The sequence below is a fragment of the Serinus canaria genome, chromosome 11 (assembly GCF_022539315.1).
Source record: "Serinus canaria isolate serCan28SL12 chromosome 11, serCan2020, whole genome shotgun sequence".
Lineage (NCBI taxonomy): Eukaryota > Metazoa > Chordata > Aves > Passeriformes > Fringillidae > Serinus > Serinus canaria.
In genome coordinates, this window is record NC_066325.1 from 13,586,750 (window position 1) to 13,604,081 (window position 17,332).

General features: G+C 57.6%; 1 protein-coding gene across 2 annotated transcripts; it reads right to left on the bottom strand.

The window, feature by feature from the left end:
* Nucleotides 1-713: 713 nt before the first annotated feature.
* Nucleotides 714-16,905, bottom strand: FHOD1 (formin homology 2 domain containing 1). 2 transcript variants are annotated; one of them, XM_030227635.2, is made up of 22 exons: nt 16,696-16,905; nt 10,528-10,634; nt 10,332-10,396; nt 8,959-9,026; nt 8,767-8,872; nt 8,298-8,392; nt 7,777-7,888; nt 7,590-7,684; nt 7,358-7,501; nt 7,025-7,239; nt 6,761-6,871; nt 5,211-5,377; nt 4,075-4,958; nt 3,666-3,818; nt 3,342-3,524; nt 2,968-3,087; nt 2,654-2,815; nt 2,363-2,553; nt 2,098-2,290; nt 1,862-2,015; nt 1,600-1,776; nt 714-1,135 (listed from the first exon to the last, which is right to left on the bottom strand). In XM_030227635.2, exons 1-22 carry the CDS (start codon nt 16,879-16,881, stop codon nt 1,053-1,055), a joined length of 3,771 nt encoding a protein of 1,256 aa, XP_030083495.1. In that variant the 5' UTR covers nt 16,882-16,905; the 3' UTR covers nt 714-1,052. The 2 variants fall into 2 exon arrangements, with proteins under 2 accessions (XP_030083495.1, XP_030083494.1); XM_030227634.2 differs by lacking the exon at nt 714-1,135 and having other exon boundaries at nt 1,142-1,776.
* Between the last annotated feature and the right edge of the window lie 427 nt (nt 16,906-17,332).

Below are 17,332 nucleotides of genomic sequence, written 5' to 3' on the forward strand. Positions count from 1 at the left end.
TGGATGACATGACACCATTCCCAAATGCCTCTACCACAGGTGAGAGTGCCCAAAGCACTGGCAGAGGGGGATGCTGAGGAATGGTACCCACTGTGAGGAGCATCGCACCCAGTGTGGGGTTTAATCCGTGTCTGGCATGGCATGAGCCACACTGGAACAGGAAGTGGCAGGAAAATCTCCCAGGCTCCCATGGGGACAGGGAGATGTTCCCCATGGGAACATGGGGATGATGGCCTTCGTGCATTCACAGGAACAGGCAGCCTGTCTTTGCCAAGCACTGGTATTTCTGAGGCTTGCAACTGGCTCAACATGGTTGCTGAGCCCTGGACCTGCTCCTAGAGGGGAACAACCACCCTGCCTCTGACCCAGGTCTGGGTCTGGCTAAACCGCCCAGAAAGGAGGTTTGTAAAGGAGAGGTGAAGTGTGAGACAATTTTACTGTGCTGTGGCCTTGTGCTTGAGCCACTGCTCCTGTCCTTGAGTGTGCAGCCTTGAGCCTGGCAGCAGTCCTTGCTCCTTCTGGAAAAGTCTCCCAGCTGTCCCAGTACAGAGGGGATCATGCTGTCCCCAGAGGGACAGTGGTGCCTACAAGCCACAGGGCTGGCTGAGTGCTTGCCCCAGGCAGCAAGGTTGGGGTTGCAGGAGAAGGGATACTGGGTTGGCCTGGGAGGGAGTATCACATCATTCTGGCCTCTCAGGTACAGGAACAAGAGATGCTGGCAGCATATCAGATCATTTTATTGCCACAGCAGCTGTGGGCCAGACCCAGTTCCCAGAGGGGGTCTGAGTCCAGCCCCTTGACTGCTCTAATACTGTTGAGAAGATGAACCTCAAGCCTCCAAGCATGAGTGCTGAGCATCCTCCATCCCGGTCGCCATGGAGCAGCTCTGGGGCATCACTCTCATTCTGCTCCCTGCACCTCTGGGAGCTGGAGGCCAGCAGGGAAAAGTGAGGCGAGGACAAAGGTGCAGAGTGTGCCTTTCCTGGGACTGCAGGGGCTGCCACCACATCCTGCCCAGGGGCTGCTGGCAGTGGGGAGCAGCCAGAGCCCCCTCAAACGTCCATGCCAGGCACCTGCCCCAGGCCCAGGGCCTGCACCAGCTCGTCGGTGAGCCCGCTCTTCAGCGTCCGCCGCACTGCGGGAAGAGGAGAGTGTGGCACTGCCAGCACAAGCAGCTCTGGGTGCCAGAGTCCCCATACACAGGGACCTGCTCAGGCAGGGACAGGGTAATGGGGTGCAGTGGCATGGACTGGTCTCAGGGTGGCCCATGGGGAAGAGACAAGACAAGGCATGGGAATGAGGACACAAAGGACAAGGGACAGAGCACAGAGACATGGAGATGGAACAGAAGACAGCGGCAGGGACAGAGATGAGAGGGAGTATGGTGATTGGGCAGATCCTGGGAAGAGAGATGGGACAGGGCATGGCAACAGAGACAAAGAGATGGGAAAGGGTAAGGAGACGGGGATGCAGAGCTGGGAAAAAGCATCTGAGCAGGGACACAGACATGGGACAGGGACATAGAGATGGGACAGAGTACAGGGGCAGAGCATGGAACAGAGATGGAACAGGGCATAAGGACACAGGAATGGGACTTACAGGACTTCCTATTGCCACGGGACCTCCTGCGCTCCTTGTTGGGGCAGGGTCGGGGGTTGGCATTGTGAGTCACCGATTTCACCAGCTGGTCCATGATTTCATCTGAAGCATCATCAGGTGAGCTGGGAACATCCTCCTGGGCTGGAGAGCCCTGGGTTGGGGTGCCATGCCCTGTTCCTGCATGGGGACAATGAGGATGCTGGCACCAGCTGATCCCAGCCAGCTGGGCATGTCTTCAGTTCCCCTGCCACCCTGCTCCTACCCTGGCTGGCTCGGCTGCGGCGGGCAGGGATATCTGTGGGGTAGGTCAGCAAAATCTTCATGCTCTCGTGACCTGCTTCCATCTGCTCCCTGGGGCTGCTGGACACCACGGCAGGTGGCAGAACTGCCTCGGCAATGCCGGAGAATTTCTCAGTCTGCAATGGGAGGAGAGGTTGGTGTTGGGGACATGGGGAGCATCATCACCTCCTGGTGGCACCCAGCCGAGTGTCACCATACCTCGGTGATGAGCCGGCCCCGGGTTTTGTTGCGCTCGCGGTGGGCGGCGCGTTTCTTCTGCTGCTGCAGCACGCGCTCCCGGCAGGTGCGATACTCCAGGGCGAACTCCTGCAGCAGTTTGCAGATGGACGTCACCTTCACATCCCGCACTGTGCTCGCTGGGTACCCCAGGTACAGCAGGAAGGAGTGAAACCTACGGGAACAACAGTCACAGAGGGCCACCAACAGGACTGCAAGGTTCCTGCTGTGTCCCCAAGCCACCAACCTGTTGAGGACACGCCTGTGCACCACCTTCAGGACGATGATGCGCTGGGTGCTGTCCTTGAGGAACTCTGTCAGCTTGGTCTTCAGAACTGGCTTGGTCTCATGCTTGGCAATCACCTTCAGGTTGTGCCAGGAGGCCCTGCACCTCCGCTCCAGCTGCACCAGGCTGTTGGCCAGCTCTTCAAAGTCAACCTGGAAGAGTGAGGTGTCAGTCCTTGGCCATTCTGGTGTAGCTGGGCAGCCACAGAACCCACACCCTCCCCCTGCTCAGGTGTTACCTGCCAGGCCTCACCTTGGCAGAGTGGGTGATGGAGGCAATTTCTGAGTAGAGGTCAGTGGTTTCTGGGAACTTCTCTACCACCATCTGGCAGAGATGGTAGAGCAGGGACTGCCGGTGCACTGTGTCCTTCACTTCCGAGACCTTCTCCAGGTAGCTGAGCTCAAAGCCTCTGCTCTGAAACCCAATGGACTCAGCAGGGACTCTCACCCCTTCTCCAGCAGACCTCCAGTCTGCAGATCCACTGGGTCCCCACCACCACCTCCCAGCTCCCCACAGACCCTTCTGGGTGCCCACACACCATGACTGGTCCTCACTCTGCTCCTCACCTGGGAACCATTCAAGAAGTTGCCCGTGGCCAGCAGTGTAGCCAAGATGCACTTGAATGTGTGATTTCTGGCCAGCTGCTCCATGCCTACCTTCAGATCAAAGAGCGGCTCTGCGATCTCCTGGGTGAGGGGAGAAGCAGGTGAGATCCCTTGGCCACTCTCTCCCTTAGGAGATTCAGTATTCACCCATGAGGACAACCACCTCCTCATCAATCCAAGCTCATGATTGCCTTGGGGATATGCATCCCATGCTGGGGTACCTCCCATGTTTGGATATGACTGGTTCTCAGCAGAAACATGCTTGGTTCATGCTTAGCACTGCTGGGTGTCAGCAGTGGGAGGGCAGAGGGGAGATGGGGTACATGGCTCCGTACCTGTTCCAGGCTCTCATAGTCCAGCTTGAAGGCCCAGAGCTGGAGCCTGGCCGTGAGGTCACTGATGGAAGACAGGGAGAGCAGGAACTGCTCTGCAGAGCCCAAAGGCACATCAGGATTGGCCAACTGGGCCTCCTGGATCTTCTGTTTTTCCTCCTCAGTTGGGACCATGGTTAGGATTTTCTGGAGCAAGTAAAGAGGGATATGTCAGACTCCATACATAGGGTGTGTCAGCTCAGGCATCATGGCACGGATGCCTCCTAGCCTGGGGAAATAGTCTACTGAGGCCCTCAGAGGAGCTGAGCCTGCTTTTCTTGTGCTCACCTCAATCCCTTCCTTACTGACTGCAAACTCGTCAAAGTTGAGCACGGCTGTCTTGATTATATGGACGGGTGGCAGCACAGTGAGGCCAATGTTGATGGCATTGCTCCTCTTGGGGTCCAACACCACCACCACCTTCTTCCCATCAATGGCTTTCTGCAAAGAGGACAGGATGGATGGGGACAGCCCGGCAAAGGGCTCACCTTCATGAACTTATGAACACGGGGAACCAAACACAGACTAGGCAGTGAGCCAAACCAAATCTGTGCACTGCCCATAATCATCCCCACTGAGCCTCCAGGATTCTGGTGCCCATCCTTGAGATAGGGTAGGGGTAACAGGGTCCCCACAGGAACCCACAGCTTTCTTTCCACCCCTCAATTCCCCTCGGCCAATGGGTGCCCACTGGTACCTTTGAGGTTGGCGCTTCCTTTGATCGTGACTCAAAGAGATGCTCCAGTTTCGCAGTATTGATCTCGACATTCTGCAGGGATGCCCAAAGTGTCCCCTGGCCGAACCTGCCAGGCCCCACAGTACCATCCAGCTGCTTCAGCTCCTTCCAGAAGAGCTTCACTGTCCTCTTCTTCTTGGCCTCAGAGGGGCCATCTGTTGTTGAGGGACCTGGCAGCCCTGGTGGGGGTGGGCAGCTGGGGACTGCAGGAGGTGGAGGTGGTGGTGGTGGGCAACCAGGGGGGGCAGGAGGTGGAGGTGGTGGGCAACCAGGGGGGGCAGGAGGTGGAGGTGGTGGGCAACCAGGGAGGGCAGGAGGTGGAGGGGGAGCCATGAATGTTCCAGCACTCATTGCTTCAATGCCAGGATGGAGAAAAGACCCGTTAGTCATTGGCCCCGTGTCCAGGATGTCAAAATCTTCTTCTTCCCCTAAGTCAGTAAAGTCCAGGTCCTTGATCTTCAGCTGCACGGGGATGGCCTCCAGGCGCTCCCATGTCAGCTCTGTGTCCTTTTTGATGGGCATCATCCCGGTGTTCTCCAGCTTCTGCGTGTGGGTCTCATCATCTATGCTGGACATGGCACGTACCAGCTTGGCATGGGCGCTGGCTACTGGCCCGTCTGGAGCCCTGCCACGGGGCTGGGCACTCTCCTGCTCCTGGCTGCTGCTTCCCTTGGTGTCCATCTCCACCTCACCCTGGATCTGGGGGGATAGAGGTATTTCATGGAACACCTTCTCCCTCCCTGACTCTGAGGAGCCCTTGGCATAGAGCATGTCCAGCATAAACTTGGTATCAGAGGAGATGGTGCTGCAGGAGTCAGTGATGTCAGATCGAGGCAAACAAGACCCTGCAGGGAGAGAGGGAGAAGCTGGGATAATCTGCTTGGAGGGGGCAGGTGGTGCTGGGCTCCTTGTAGAGCTGGAGTCCTGCTGTGCAGTGAGGTGTGCTCAGATGCCAGCATTTTGAGCAAGGAGGTAAAACCAGCTCCTCCATGGCTCTGTGTGTCACAGATACAGGCATAGGATGGGTACCAAGGGGCCACTAATCCCCACCCCAGGGACCCAGATGAGCTGGGAACACGCACCCTGGCACCACCTACTTATGCTGGGTGGCTCCATCCTGGGATCAGAGGTGCCGTGGTCTCTTTCCCATGCAAGAGCAGTAGGATGCTCCAGTGTAGTATCACTGAGGACATCGAGCCGTCCCTTGGCCATGGAAGAGATCTTCTCCTTCTGGGCTGCAGCCAGGTTCTCCAAAAAGCGAGCTCTGCAAGATGGGGTAGATGTTGGCCAAAAGCAAAGCAGGGATGGGGACAATAGGACAACCAGCAAACCACACCATGCCACACTGCACAGCCAGTCCCACAACACATAAACCCCCAGCACTGGCCACACCACACTGGGGACACCAAGGATTCAACCTCCTCTGAGCCCTGCAGAGAGAGGTGATGGCCCCACGGCTGTGCCAACAGGGAGCTGCTGTCACCAGTTGGTCTCAACAGACCTGGTGCTCAATGCAACCCTCATCCAAAAGCTGCAAAACCCAGGAAGGCACCACGGCAGAGACTTGAGGGCATGATCCTGCTCCTCATGCCTGTGTGGCCAGAGCCCAGATACTCCAGCTGGGTACCAGTCCAAGGAAGCGCATGCCTGGAGACACACGCATGCCTCTACTTACTCAAACTTCTTCAAAATAGGCTTGTCCCCATGCAAGGAGGGGGCATCCTCCCGCCTGAGGGAAAACAGGGGTTAGCCCCCACTGCTGACAGTCCTCCTGGGCTCGTGCATCCTGCACACACCCACCTGGCAGCCCTCCAGCATGGAACCCTTGCCTCATGGCCCCAGGGTTCACAGGGAGCCAGGAGAGCCCTGGCAAGTCCCCTCCGGCCCAGGCACCACGTGGCATCAGGTGCTGGAGAGATGGGACATTGTCCATCACCTGGAGTGGGCTGTGCCAACCCCAGCAAGGACACCTCACCCCAAAGCAGGGATCAGAGCGTGCCAAGGTGAGTGCAAGTGACTGCTCCCCCAGAGGACAGGGCAAGGGAGAATTAATAGGACATTAAGCTGAAAGAGAGTAGGTTTAAATTGGATATTAGGAAGAAATTCTTCCCTGTGAGGGTGGTGAGACACTGGCATAGGTTGCCCAGAGAAGCTGTGGATGCCCCATCCCTGTAAGACCAGGCTGGGTGCTTTGAGCAGCCTTGTCGTGTGGAAGCATTGGAACTAGATGATTTTTAAGATCCCTTTCAACCCAAACTATTCCAGGATCCTATGATTCTATGATCATGCTGGGAGGGAGCATGCACGTGCAGAGCCAGGCACTTACCAGACAGGGGCAGTTTGGTGCAGCCTGCAAAAGGAAAGACAGAAAGAGTGGGCAGAGGAGAAGGCAAGCATGGGCAGAGAGGAGAATGAGGAGGAGCTGGAACAGAGCTGTGCATGCCCAAAGGATGCCTTGGAGCCCCTGGTTGGACCCTTTGATAACTGTTGCCCCCTCATACATCTCTCCAGCTCCAGTGCCCTCCCAGACTGTTTTCCCAAGGGGAAAGGCAGAGTGTGCCCTGGGATGGACACACCTCACAATCCTGGGAGCCCACCCTGCTGCCCTGGGGGACCTCCATGCCCCCAGCCCCTCCTGGCTCCTTACTTGTAGACACTACGCTCTCCTGGGCCCGGGGGCTGCTCCTTCTCAGCCGGGGGGGAGGCCAGGGCCAGCCGCACGCTGGATGTGCTGTTGTAGATGCTGGGGGGACAGGGTCTGGAAGAAGTTGACAGGGACTAAGAGCAGGTCCCACAGGACTGCTCTCCACCCTTGTACCAGCAATGGATCCAAGTGCTGCTTATGTGGCATCTCGGTGTCTTCACCATCCCAGGAGCATCCCCACCACAGACCACCTCCAGCTGCACTTACTCTGCTGGGCTGCTTGGTGCAGAGATAGGTGGGGTGTCCTCAGCTGGTGGCTCCTTTGGAGTGCCAGGAGACCCCAGAAGTGGCTGGGCATCGGCACTGGGATCCTGGGAGCCACCCTGGGATCGCCACCCACGCCGGCCCTCATCTGTCCTCCTCCGCTCTTTGCGTCCCCCTGAGGGCAGCTCTTCCACATCATCCTCCAGCTTGAGAGCACTCTGTGGAGGGACCAGGGGCATGGAACTGGGCACAGCAGCATCCCTGCCACCCCATACACTCACCCTCCCTGCTGGAGGCAGGTGGCACATGGCCAGATCCTGCTGGAGTCCCCCTCACCTCGTAGAGTGTGAACTGCTGCTTCAAGTCGAGGTCGGTGCCCTTGCTGCCCAGGTACTGCTGCACCACCTGCTCCATGCCCTGCTGCTCCAGGCAGTCGGTCACGTCATAGAAGGTGTCCTGGTCTGGGAGGGCTGCCAGCGTCTGGGCAGAATCAGAGGGAGGCTGCTGGCACTGGGGTGACCCACACTGAGCCCTAGCAGTGTGGCACCATGAGGACACCCCCACAGACCTTGTTGATCAGTGTCATGGTGAAAACCAGGAGCTCCGTGTCAGCCCCGTTGCGCTGCTCCAGGATGGCCATTAAGTTGGACCACGGACAGGCACCTGGGAAAAGAGGCATGAACAAGTGACATGCAGGCTGGGAGGGGACACTGTGCCCCAGCAGGGACCTCGCAGGAGGCTGGAGCTGCACTCACCTCTCGCCTGGTCCACGGCATTGACGGCGCGGATGAGCAGCAAGGCGTTGGGCTCTGTGTACTCCACAAACACCAGGAGCAGCTTCAGTGCCATCTTCACCACCAGGCGAAACTGGGACAAGGGATGGCAGCTGGGACAGCAGCAGTGACAGGGGCCTGCCAGCATGCTGCTGAGGCACTGTGGGGTGGCTGTGCCCATGCCCCAGGGGCTTTGCCGTGGGGCTAAGGACCTGCAGCTGTGAGGCTGATGGCTGAGAGGCACTGGGAAGGGACCTGGAGCAGGAGTGTCTTACTCAAGCTCTATGCCTGGGAATGTGGTGACATCAGGATAGGGAGGTCTGCAGATCCTGGGTGACTTCCAGAAGGCTGGGAGCAGGACCCAACACAAGCAAAGGTACCAGGGTACCAAGCCCAGAGGTAGAAGTACATCCTCTGAGGGACGGTTCAAGGGGACAGCCACAAGCAGGGAAGGGGATGCAGTGGAGGGCACAGGCAGCCCCCCAAGAGCAACAGGCACTCACTGGGCTTCCTGACAGTGTGTACAGCCACTGGACAGTCTCGTTGTGGTTGATGACACCCTGCATTCCATCCACGAAGAGCATGATCTGGCTCAAGGCTGCAAGGCAGAGAGTGGGCAGGCTGACACTGCAGCAGGCAGGGTTGGGAACTCCCATCTCTGCACAGCATCGTGGCAGCAAGGGCAGTGTCTGGCTGCTGGGAAGGCAGAGTAGCCCTGGCAGACTTTCTGGCTCACCCACCCTGAGTGCCAGCCTTCCTCCCTGGGGACAAGCACAGAATCCTGGAATGCTTTGGGTTGGAAGGGACCTTAAAGACCCATTCCAACTCCTCTGCCACAGGCAGGGACACCTTCCATTAGACCAGGTTGCATAAAAGACCCATCCAACCTAGCCTTGAACGCTTCCAGGGATGGTGCATCCACAGCTTCTTTAGGGAACCTGCTCCAGAGGTGTCCTGTGCCCAAATACCAACCCCGGAGGATGTAATTCTGGTAGTTCTGGTCAGCCTCTGTCCCAACTTTGATCAGGCACGTCAACCCCTCCAGGTTCACGAACTCTGGCACCAGGTCCTTGTCCTCCTGTGGGGAGAAGGCCAAGTGTTACTGCAGTGTGGCAGCCAGCCCTGGGGAAGCTCCTGTCCCCCACCACACCATCATCACCTCACCTGGAAGAGCTGCTTCAGGGAGAAGAGGGACCTCCGCAGCCCAGGCCCCTGTGAGTTGTACAGCTTCTCTGGAAGGAGAGATGTGGTGTGAGTGGCTCACTGCTGAACCTGGGCTCCCAAATGCTCCCACCTTCCTGGGAAAGCCCCTCATTCCTGACTTATCCTGATCCTGATCCAGCATTGCCCTGGCTGTGCGACACACTGGCTGGAAGCAGCTGCTGTACCACAACTACATATTTCAGCCTTCCACTTTCCTATTTCCTTTTTTTTTGCCCTCTTTTTCTGACCAACAATGACACAAATATCCCCTCTGGTTTCTTGTGCAGAACCTAAACAGGAACACAGGCAAGATGTTGAGCTACTTTTAGCCATCCCTCCCTGGGCACAGCCATGCCATGGTTCCAGAGTTCCCAGCAGACCCAGGGCTTGGGAGAAAACACGGGATGGGGATAGGAAGGCCAGTACTGTGACACAGGTTGCTCAGGGGCAGGACTGTCACCGGGGTGGACACTATGTGCTTATGGGGGTGGTGCCTGCAGGCAGGAGCCAGTGTGGAGCAGCCAGGGCACTGGGAAGCTGGAAGGCCCCATGAAGACACCAAGGCCATTGGGAGCATTTCCCACATGCAAAAACTGAGTTAGCCACACATCTAAACTTATTTGGGTCAGGCTTAGAGCTGCAACAAGGCAAAAACAAGATGTCCAAGTAGTCCTCCAGATATGCCCTGTAAAACACAGTGTCCCGGCAGCCTCCTCCACTTGCTTATCAGCTTGTCAGAGCTGGGAGGGAAGGCAGAGCTGCTGGGAGGAAAAGCAGAAGAGCTCAGGGCTCAGACAGAGCCTGGGAACTGCTGGCAAAGAGCATGACCATGACCCTGACCCTGGGCTTCCTGCCCCTTCCTGCATGGTTCAGCTGCAGCCGTGCACAGTCAGCTGATGCCCATCTGGCATCACTCTGCTCAGTGCTTGTTTTCCCCCTGCCAAAGAAAAAAAGGCTTGAGACTCCTGAATATTTTGCAGGACCTCAGAGCAGGCTGCTTGAACCATGGCAGCACTTTCTGCTGCGCAAGAGCCCTTTGTTTATGTCTTCACAGCTATATTTAGAGCTTGTCTGAATGACCCAGAATAGCTGCAGTGGGTGGTGGGCTCCCAGCCCAAGAGGCAAAAGTCCTGATCGCTGAGGATGGAGGGGATTAACCCAGCGGGTACCCCATGAGGACCACATCCCCTGATCTCTGGGAGGGGTTATGGGCTGGAAGCAGTGCTCTCCATCACAAAAACCCTGTCCAAAACTCACTGCAGAGGCCAAACCTCCCCCATGCAGGGCAGTGGAGCTGCTGGACCAGGCTGGAGGAGGGAGCAGCCCCGACTCACCGATGATGGCGTGGACTCGGACGGAGAGCTGCGTGCGCAGGATCAGGGTCGGCCGTCTCCCCTTCCTAAGGTGGGGGAAACATGCTGTGAGTGCCTGCAGGGGGATCACCCCAGCCCCTGGCTCCTTGCCCACGGTGTACACACACATGTGGGGTCCCTGTGTCCCCAGAGGGCTCAGGTACCCCATGTGCCCTACCTGACCTCCTCATAGAAACCCTCCAGATCATCCTTCTGTTCCAGCAAAGATAAGTCAAGGTCCAGGTAGTGTCCAGAGGGTGAGAGCTGCAGCGTGCAGTCCTCCAGCTGGAGATGCAGACAGCGAGGCTGAGTGCCCATGCCCACCACAGGCCTACAGGCCCCCAGAGCATTCCCAGGTCACCCTCCCACCCACACCAAACTCAGCTGGCAAACACATCCTGCAGTGGGGTGGTATGTCCCACCTGCCCCCCGTTACTGGCTCTGCAGGGAGATGCCCCAGCTCCTTCTGCCTCAGCCTGGTGCTGATTGTGGAGAAACATGGAGCCCCAGGCTGGAAAAGGCTAAGTGAGGGCAGTCCTGCCAGCATCCAGCTCCTTGGCAATCTCTGCATGGGAACCATGGCAAGAGATTGATTGGCTCCCTGGGGCTTCCCCAGTCAGCAGGGGCTCGACTGGGGCAGGATCTGTCTCCTCCCAAGGCTGGCAAATTGCCCCTGCCTGCAGAGACTGGGTCTGAGGGAACTGTCAGGCACCCAGCCCAGGCAGGGACCCCCCCAAAGCAGTGCAAATCCCTGGGATGTGCCCTGGCTGGCACACCCTCTGACTCAGCCCAGAGCCACGTCGCATCTTCCATCAGAATTTGGATAAGCATAGCCCTGAGACAAGGCTGGGGCAAGGGGCACCTTCCCAGGAAGTCCGTGCACAGCACCCATGGTGCACAGACAGTGGGCACAGCACCCACAAAGTCCTTGAGGTACCCTGGAGCCAGCCTCACCCAGGCAGGTCTTCTGAGACATGGCAATTCACCCTCAAGGCATGAGCAGAAGCAGAGGGAGGGCAGTGCCAGCACCCTGCCTCCCCTGCACATCTGGATCTGTTCCTAAAGCACTTGCAACTCCCCTGCCCCACCCTCTCCCTGCTCAATCCATCTCCAAGGAACAAATCTGCAGGGCAGGAATTGAGGACTGGGGATAAACCACCATTATTAAAGCTGCTCATGGTGCAAACAAGAGCAAGCAGCAATAGGGGAGAGAAGTGGGGGCTACATCACCCTTCTAAAACCCCACCTCAATTTCAGCCCCAAATTGCAAAAGCTCCAAGCACAGTCCTGTGGCTGAGGAGCTCAGATGGGAACAGTCACAGCTTCTCTGCCTTTCCCATCAATGCCTTTCCCCACTGTGGCCCTGGAGATCCCACTGCAATACTGGATATGGCTCCTGCATTTCACTGGGATTCCTTTCCCTGATATTCCTGTCTCCTTGCATCCCAGCATTGTGCATGAGCTCACACATATGAATTCAGAGTGGGTGTGACGTTAATACCACAGGGTAAAGTCAAATGACACATGCATTGAAGTAATTAACATGGGCAATTTGGCAGGGCACTGTGGTTGGGTTGGACGTTGATGTGTCCCACTCCACCTCCTGTGGTCACTGGCCACGCCAGTCAGCCATGTGCAGCAAACACAGGCTTGGCAAACACAGTACCTGGCACTGGGCAGGTACTCCTGGCTGCCAGCTCTGCCTTCACAGCGTGAGTGCCTAACACTGACCCCACACAGGGTTTGCTCACTGGGGAATGCTTCAATTCCTCCACTGGGGCAGGCTGTCCTGCATCCCTGCATCGACCTGGACATCCCTGCATCCACCCAGCCAATTCCTGCATACTCCTGGGCATCCTCCCAGACATCTCTGTACCCTCCTGGCCACCCCTGCATCCCCACTGGCACCTCTGCCAGCCTCCTGGGCATCCCTCAGGCATCCCTGCATCCACCCAGGCAGTCTAAGTCGGCAAAGAGCAAATCACCCCAGTACAAAAGCCTTGTTTTCTCCAGGCTGCCACAGCCCTAGCAAGCCAGAGTTAACATCCCCAGCTCCTCCAGGGCTGGTGACACGTCCCAGCCGGTGGGGGGAGGCCAAGCCCCTGGGACCTGACCCCGTGTATTTCCTGTGTGAGCTTGGCAACGTTTCCCACTAGGGATGCTCCAAGCACTGGGCCCTGGCTTGGCTGTGGCCTCCCTGGGGATGGGGAGAGGCCATCCCAGGCTCCTGCAGCCCTGCCAAAAATCCTGGGCAGCACTTCCACGCCAGGGAGCAGCAACTGCCCCAGGGCCAGAGATTATTCAGACAAGGGGTTTATACCCTGTAGGATCAAGCTGGGATCTCGGTGTCATGCTGCTAGGGGCAGCAAGTTGGGGTCACAGGTTACTGACAGCTCCCAGTGCAGGGTGGTTCTGCTTCATCTGTCTCCTGCCTGGTAAACTATTACAAAATGAGCCAGACTTTGAGGACAATGGGGACTTGAGGGCAAAGCAGAGCTGGGAGAGGAGAGTGTCCCACACTCACACATCCAGCCCATGGTTCCTGGGAGCCCCAGCCACCCTGCAGCAGGATGGATTTCCTTCACCCATTCACAGCGAGGTTCTGGGGTCTTGCTCAGGGCACGATATTCGTGCCAGTCCTGATGTGGAACAAGGACCCACGACCTGGAAAAGGATTCTGTCTGTGTTGAATGCCCCATGCCTGGAAGTGTTCAAGGCCAGGCTGGATGGGACTTGGAACAAGAGGTCTAATGGAAGGCGTTCCCGCCCATGGCAGCGGGGTGGAACAAGATGATCCCCCTAAGGTCCCAAACCATTCCAGGATTCAATGGGGGTGTGATGGAAACCTCCTCACCTCCAAAATGGAGACATTGTCCATGCACAAACGAACTCACACCACCCACCACAGTATCACATTTTCCTGCTCACCCCTATCACAGCATCCCCACATGCTCCAAGGCCAGGCAGCAAATATCCTCTTTATCTGTCAGCAAAGGAAACACTTTTACCACTTTTACCCCCTGTCTAACACTTTCTTTTTGCAGTAACCACAATTTCTCAACATCGCTGCGGCCATTCTAGAAAGGCTGTGGGGAAATTACAGGAAAAATATTATATTATTTAAATATAGTAGACAGCAGTTAAACACAAGGCACTGACAGGTCAGAAAGCGCTGGCACGACCAGCTGCTGCTCTTCGTCCCAAAACACACAGGGGCTGATGGTTTATAGAGTTTCACCTGCCACAGGACCCACCCCAACCCCAGTCCCAACCCCAGCCAAGCGCATTCACCACAATTTAGTTGCAGTGTTAAGAGGGGTGTCCTTTGCCAGGGCACTCAGGTGCTTGTCCACTCCTGCATGATGGATGGCAGCAAGTGGATGAGAACACTGCCATGCCTTATCATGGGGGTAGGAAATAATACCCAAGCCAGAAGGGATCTCTAGAGGTCACCCAGAGTCGGCCCAGAAGTGCAAACTTGCTTCCCACTGGAAGCTCCTCCAGCTGGGCTCATTGCTCATTAACAGATCTCTTGCTGTTCATCAACAGACCTGTGGCAGTGGGAGGACCCCAGTCCCAGGCAGCAGTTGGTGTCCGAGAAAAGCCATGGCATGAATGACTGGCTGCAGCTCCCTTCCCAGGGTCCATGAAAGGATGGTGTTGGGAGCTGGGGAGTGCTGGGGGCTGCTGGGCACCAATACTCAGTGCTGCTGACGACCCCTCCTCACTGCTTTTGTACCATTCAGGGGTGAAGTGGGGCAAAGACCCTCACCAAAGCCCTCCTCAAGCCTGTTAGGAAACAGAGGGCAACAGGGCTGTGGGATGGGGATTGCTCACTTCACACACAGAGATTGCCCCACCAGCACGTCTATTGAGTACAAGAGCTCTCAGCAAGTTTATGGCATTGAGGCCAGCAAACTGTTTGCTCTTCCCAGATTTCCGGGGGAGGAAGGAGAATGCAAAACTCTAGCCTGATGGGTTTTGCAATTGTTTGGAAAAATCCCCAGATTCAGAGGTGAGATAGTGCTCAAGGGAGCCGCAGGGGCATTTGGGGACTTATAGGACAGCCAAAAAAACCTGCCCTGTCAAAACCTGCCTGCAGAGGTTCAGAGAATGGCCACGCCCTGCCCAAGCATCACCCAAGGGTACTAGAAAAATGCTGGAAAGCTGAGAAGATAGTATCAGCCTGGAGGCAAACAATGCAGCAGCAGCAAACAAAGCAGGAAGGTATTTCCAAGCACAAACACACTTCCCGGAGAGCATGAAAAAGTCATCAGTGACAGGTCCTGTTCAGGGAGAGGAAGCACCAAGGGTGTCATGGGGCAGGACAGGCTATTCAAGGCAGTGATGCTTGCACCAGAAACCTCTTGCTCATCATCTCTAAGCTGTTTCCAGCACAGGGAGCTGCTTAGCTGGGCCCAGCAAGGATAGGGCTCAGCTGCTCTCCCATGGCAGCTCATCCCCCAGGTGCCTGCAGCTCAATCTTTCTCCAATGATGAGGGTACCCCAGCCCAGCTCCCTCCTGGCTGCTGCACCCTCTTCTAGTGCTCTGCAGGTCCAGGCATGCTGCCCAGTAGGACAAACCTGGCACTGGGCATTCCCAGTTGAATTTTTTTACAGCCAGTTCTTGGGAAAAATCCGACTGTTCATTTACTAATTTTGGGGCGGTGACTAATGGAGCTGAGTGCTACCTGGCACAAAAGGCACCAGGGGAGGCTTTGGCTGGTCATGCCAGGGGAACGACATCTGCATGGCATCAAGGGTGCCAGCTCTGAATTTCAACTGAGCTGGGTGGTTTGGGAGACTGACCTCACTCCACAGGCTGTAAATCCTAGTGCAGGAGGCTCCCAATGAACACATTTGCTCATGCAAACACCAGCCAGCATCCCAGCTTGTCAGGTGAGACATTCTACAGCCCTTGCTGCCTCAGAGAGCGCTGTGTGGTAAAGACAGCATGGCTTATAACCTATATAATCTAGAAATCTGGTTTATAAACCCAGAACAGGATCCAGGCGGTTCCCCTGTGATTTCACCAAGGGTCATGGGATGATACAGGAAAACTACAGGAAAAAAATATCCAGAGCTTGAGTTAGGTAGAGAACAGAGCCTGAAATCCTGGGATCAACACAATTCTGCTGGGCACAGAACCTCCTTGCAACCCTCCCGCCCTTGGGAACGCAGTGTCCAGCCTCCCCTCCCCCTGCCACTGCCCCGTGCCACCATGGCAGCACTCCGGGCTAGCGATCCCGTTACAGCCAGCTCCTGCCCAGGGAGCGCAGCACACGCCTGAAATTTGAGTTTGCTCCATTCGTCATGTCTCCAGGCTGTTTGTTCCCAAACAAACTCCCTTTAGTCACCGCCTAAAAATCCCATGACGGCGACATGAGACGCTGCTTCTTTGCTCCAAGAAACATGAAAAGGGGAATAAACGGGAGGGGTTTTTTTTTGTGCAGGCAAAGGTCACAAAGTGATCCCCTCTACCCTGGAAGGCCAGCAAGCTCACCGAGCTGAATTTCCCCCTCTTGCTGCTCCATCTCTCCGCTCTGGCTCTGAGCGGAGCTCCCCCCAGCCAGCCGGGGCTCCTGCCTCCCTTCCCTGCACTCCTGTAGTGCTGCAAGACGGAGATGCTCAGCTATTGCCAAGCTCTGCTGGGTCCCGCGTTCCTGAGGAAGAAAATAAGCCTGCCCCCATCCTGAGAAGGATGCTCCGAGAGCATCACGTCCACAGGAGATACGCTGGGAGGGTGCCCTTTCTCCCCTGTCTCCTCCACTTCCCAGCCCCAGCCAGACTTGAGGACACACAAACAAGACACGGTGCCTCGCTTCACATTCGGCCTCCTGCCTTCCTCCCAGCTGAAGGAAATTGCTCAGCATGCATTTCCGTACTGCTCTCCGGTGACAAAGCTGCTGCCGGACCGGTGAGATGAGGGGCTGGTGGCCCTCCGCCCCCACCATCACCTCTCCAGCGAGGTGGAACACTGGAAGGGTCCCAGGAGGAGCCGGTGTGCTCCGCTCCCGGTTGCCGGCGTGGAAGTGCGAGGCCGGTGGGGAACACGCTGCCGGCCTCAGCCCCGACCACACAGGGACGGACGCCTACCCTCATCCTGCTTCCCCCTGCCAGCGTTCCTGCCTGCTCTGAGCAGCACATCCTCTTCCTCCCGCCGCCTCATTCAGGGCCGGCCGAGGCTGGCATCTCCCGCAGGGGCTCACAAATCCCGCCGTGACTCACACCGGGAGCACTGCCGGGGACACACCGTCCGACCCCTCGCTCCCCGGTCCCCTCTAACCAGCCATCCCCACCCCATCCCCCGCACGGTGCTTTCCCCGCCGTCCCCGTCCCAGCTCACCGGCAGCGGGGCCCCGACCAGGCGGTGCAGCGCGGGCAGCTGCGCCCCCAGGGCCAGCGCCTCCTCCACGGCGTAAACCGGGGCTCGCCGGGGCTCCGGAAAGCTGCCGAAGGCGAAGGGATCCGCGTCCTCCAGGTACTGCACCCGGCATGGCACCGTCGCCTCCGCCGCCTCCACCACCGCCATGGCCCCGCCGCCGCCGCGGCCCCGAGCGACGCCGCACCGGGGCGGACACGGGCTCGGCCCGGCCCCTCCGCCCTCCCCTGTCCCGGGAGAGGCCGCTCGGTGCTCGGTGCTCGGCGCGCCCTCCCGCGGGCGCATCCAGGAAGAATGCTCCAGGCGCCGGGATGCTCCAGGCTCTGGGGGGCTCCACTGGAATGCTCTGGCATCAGGGGCGATCCAGGATGGATGCTCCGGGTTCTGGGGGGCTCCATCAGAGTGCCCCGGTATCCAGGATCTCCAGACCCCAGGTTGCTCTGGCGTCAGGGGTGCTCCAGGCCCTGCGGGGCACCACCGGGATGCTTCAGGATGCTCCAGGCCCCATGAGATTTCAGGCTGCTCCAGGGGACCAGGTAGGCTGGCTCACCCCAGGTGAACTGGAGCACGGATGGGCAGCTGGGCTGCATCTCCCCGTCCT

Excerpts from the sequence above, each read along its gene's own strand:
- FHOD1 (XM_030227634.2), bottom strand. The coding sequence starts at position 16,881 with ATGGCGGTGGTGGAGGCGGCGGAGGCGACGGTGCCATGCCGGGTGCAG. Across the intron at positions 8,393-8,766 it reads CCAGAATTACATCCTCCGGG|CCTTGAGCCAGATCATGCTC; the intron begins GTTGGTATTTGG and ends TCTGCCTTGCAG. Across the intron at positions 2,554-2,653 it reads CCATCACCCACTCTGCCAAG|GTTGACTTTGAAGAGCTGGC; the intron begins GTGAGGCCTGGC and ends TCACTCTTCCAG.